Here is a 2,415-nt window from a genome sequence, read left to right as displayed (position 1 = left end):
AAACAAACAAAAAAAAGTGCGATAAAATTTTAATTTCTTTTAACATTTTAATAAAGCATTAATATTTAAGCTTATTTTTTTGTTTCAATTAACTTGGGAATCAGATCTAAATAAATGAAAGAACAACATCAAGGTCCAAATTTTTGCATAGTGGCTGGCATTAACTGGCGTCAGTGCATTTTTACTAAACTGAATTGAAATAAAAATTTCCTTTAATAACATTTTCTCATTTGTAACATGTCTCTGGCGTTACCCTATTATTATAAACTTCAACAGAGATTCCTTTAGGCAAAACTCAGGAAATTTCTACTAGAGAATATATCCGAAGCAAAAGGAAGCACGGAGAATATAGTGACTAACAGCATCTCTCACGTGGCTCTTGGATGTCCAGCTAGAATGCCCTACACTTACTCTCCCTCCCCTAAGAGCTTGAGGGCAAAAGTAAAAGCACCGCGGTTTCCCCACTTTAAATTTACTAGAGTCTAAGTACCCGGATAAATATCGAGTTGTCAGATTGACAGGGACTTTGTCCAATAGCATTTTAGGGAGGCGTATCATTTCACGGACACCCCAATCGGCTCACAGAGAGTCGCCGTCTCCAGGGTGAAAGCGGAAGTAAGGCCCTTGCGCGCTCCCATGGAGTCGCTCTTGCAGCAGCTGGAGCGCTTCTCCGAGGTTCTGGCTGTTTCCCGCACCACCCACGTCAGCAGCTGGGACCCCGCGACCATCCGCAGGGCCTTGCAGTGGGCTCGCTACCTGCGCCACGTCCACAGGCGCTTCGGCCGCCATGTCCGCATTCGCACGGCAATGGAGCGGCGGCTGGAAAGCCAGTGGAAGCGGGAGGACGGCTCTAGGCCGGCTAGCGTGCCCGGGCTGACGAACTTCCGGGCCCTGGGCAGCTGCGACCTCCTGCTGTCTCAACGCCTGCTGGCGAACCGGGCCCTGGGGGATGCCGCCTTCCACTGCCTGCTGCGGCAGCTCTTCCCCGGCCCTGGCGTCCCGGACGCCGAAGAGGAGGCGCTCCAAGGCAGCCTGGCCCTCTGCGCCCGCCGCCGGTCCGCCGTCCACTTGCTGCGCCTCAACGGTTTTGGCGAGAAGCCGGCCCTTCGGGACGACCCCCTGATAAAGACGCAGGCGGAGCTGCTGCTGGAGCGTCTGCAGGAGGTGGGCGAGGCCCAGGCCCAGAGCCCCGGCGGGCTACTCAGCGGCCTGTGGGAGCGCTTGCCACGAAACAGCTTCCTGGAGGTGATAGCGGCCGCGCTGTTGCTGCCTCCGTCTCCCCGGCCCCCCAAAGAGATCCTAGAACTGGGCGGCTCCAAAGCACCGGGGGAGGGGGGTCACGAGCTGCTTCACTGGCTTCTGGGGAGATCGGACATTATGGTTGTTTTTTGCCGCAGCCTCCCAGCCGGGCTTTTAACTTCGGTGGCGGGCCGCCATCCAGAGCTTTTCCGGGTCTACCTGGATCTACTAACAGACTGGGGTCGCCACTTGCACTACGATCTGCAGAAGGGCATTTGGGTTGGAGCGGAGGCCGGGGGTGCGACCTGGGAGGAGTTGCACAGCAGGTTTCAGAGCCTCTGCCAGGCCACTCTTCCTCTGAAAGATGAAGTTCTGACTGCCCTGGAGTCCTGGAAGGCGCAAGATGGAGGTTTTGAAGTTCCTGGTGTTAGCATCTGGACAGACCTGCTGTTAGCTCTTGAGAGTGGTGCATGATGTTGCATTTGGTAAAAGACAGTTTTAGGTCTCACCCCAGGCCGCAGTTCTCTTATGGACGTTCTGTTATGGATTATTTGAATATATGGTTTACAAAATTAAAATTCTAGTGTTTCTACCATGTCTATACTTTCATGTGTCCAAAATATCATTTTAGGTGCTAATTTATAATAGGTGTAATTGTAACTTACAATTATAAATATGTAAATAACTGGCTTGTGGTGTGGATTTTCTGGATAGAGATGACCTTAGAAGTATCCTACTTAAAAAGCATTGACGACAATAGTTTGCTTTTTAGAAGACCCACTTCAAAGAATGCTAAAAGATACGTACTTAAAAAATAGCTTTAAAATGATGCACAGGACACATTTATTCCTATTATAATGATATACTTTGGTATTTTTTTGTTCACCCCAAAGTGGCCGCAAACAGACCCCCGCATGCACTGGAGCTGGACCGGGATCCACTGGGCATGCCCACCAGGGGGTGGTGCTCTGCTGCAACTGGACCCATTCTAGTGCCTGAGGTGGAGGCCATGGAGCCATCCTAAGCGCCCAGAGCCAGCTTGGCTCCCCTGGAGCCTTGGCTGCTGGAGGGGAAGAGAGAGACAGAGAGGAAGGAGAAGGGGAAGGGTAAATATGCAGATAGTTGCTTCTCCTGTGTGCCCTGGTGGGGAATCGAACCCAGGACTCCCACACACTG

At 51.8% G+C, this 2,415-nt stretch overlaps 1 protein-coding gene across 1 annotated transcript; it reads left to right on the top strand.

Moving 5' to 3' along the window:
* Positions 1–607: 607 nt before the first annotated feature.
* On the top strand, positions 608–1,831 carry FANCF (FA complementation group F). The gene has a single exon (XM_066251141.1). The coding sequence runs from the start codon at positions 637–639 to the stop codon at positions 1,711–1,713; it is 1,077 nt and encodes a 358-aa protein (XP_066107238.1). The 5' UTR covers positions 608–636; the 3' UTR covers positions 1,714–1,831.
* The last annotated feature ends 584 nt before the right edge of the window (positions 1,832–2,415 follow it).

This window comes from Saccopteryx bilineata, chromosome 1 (assembly GCF_036850765.1).
Source record: "Saccopteryx bilineata isolate mSacBil1 chromosome 1, mSacBil1_pri_phased_curated, whole genome shotgun sequence".
NCBI lineage: Eukaryota > Metazoa > Chordata > Mammalia > Chiroptera > Emballonuridae > Saccopteryx > Saccopteryx bilineata.
The sequence above is the reverse complement of the archived record's forward strand: the minus strand, read 5'-3'. Positions and strand labels throughout refer to the sequence as shown.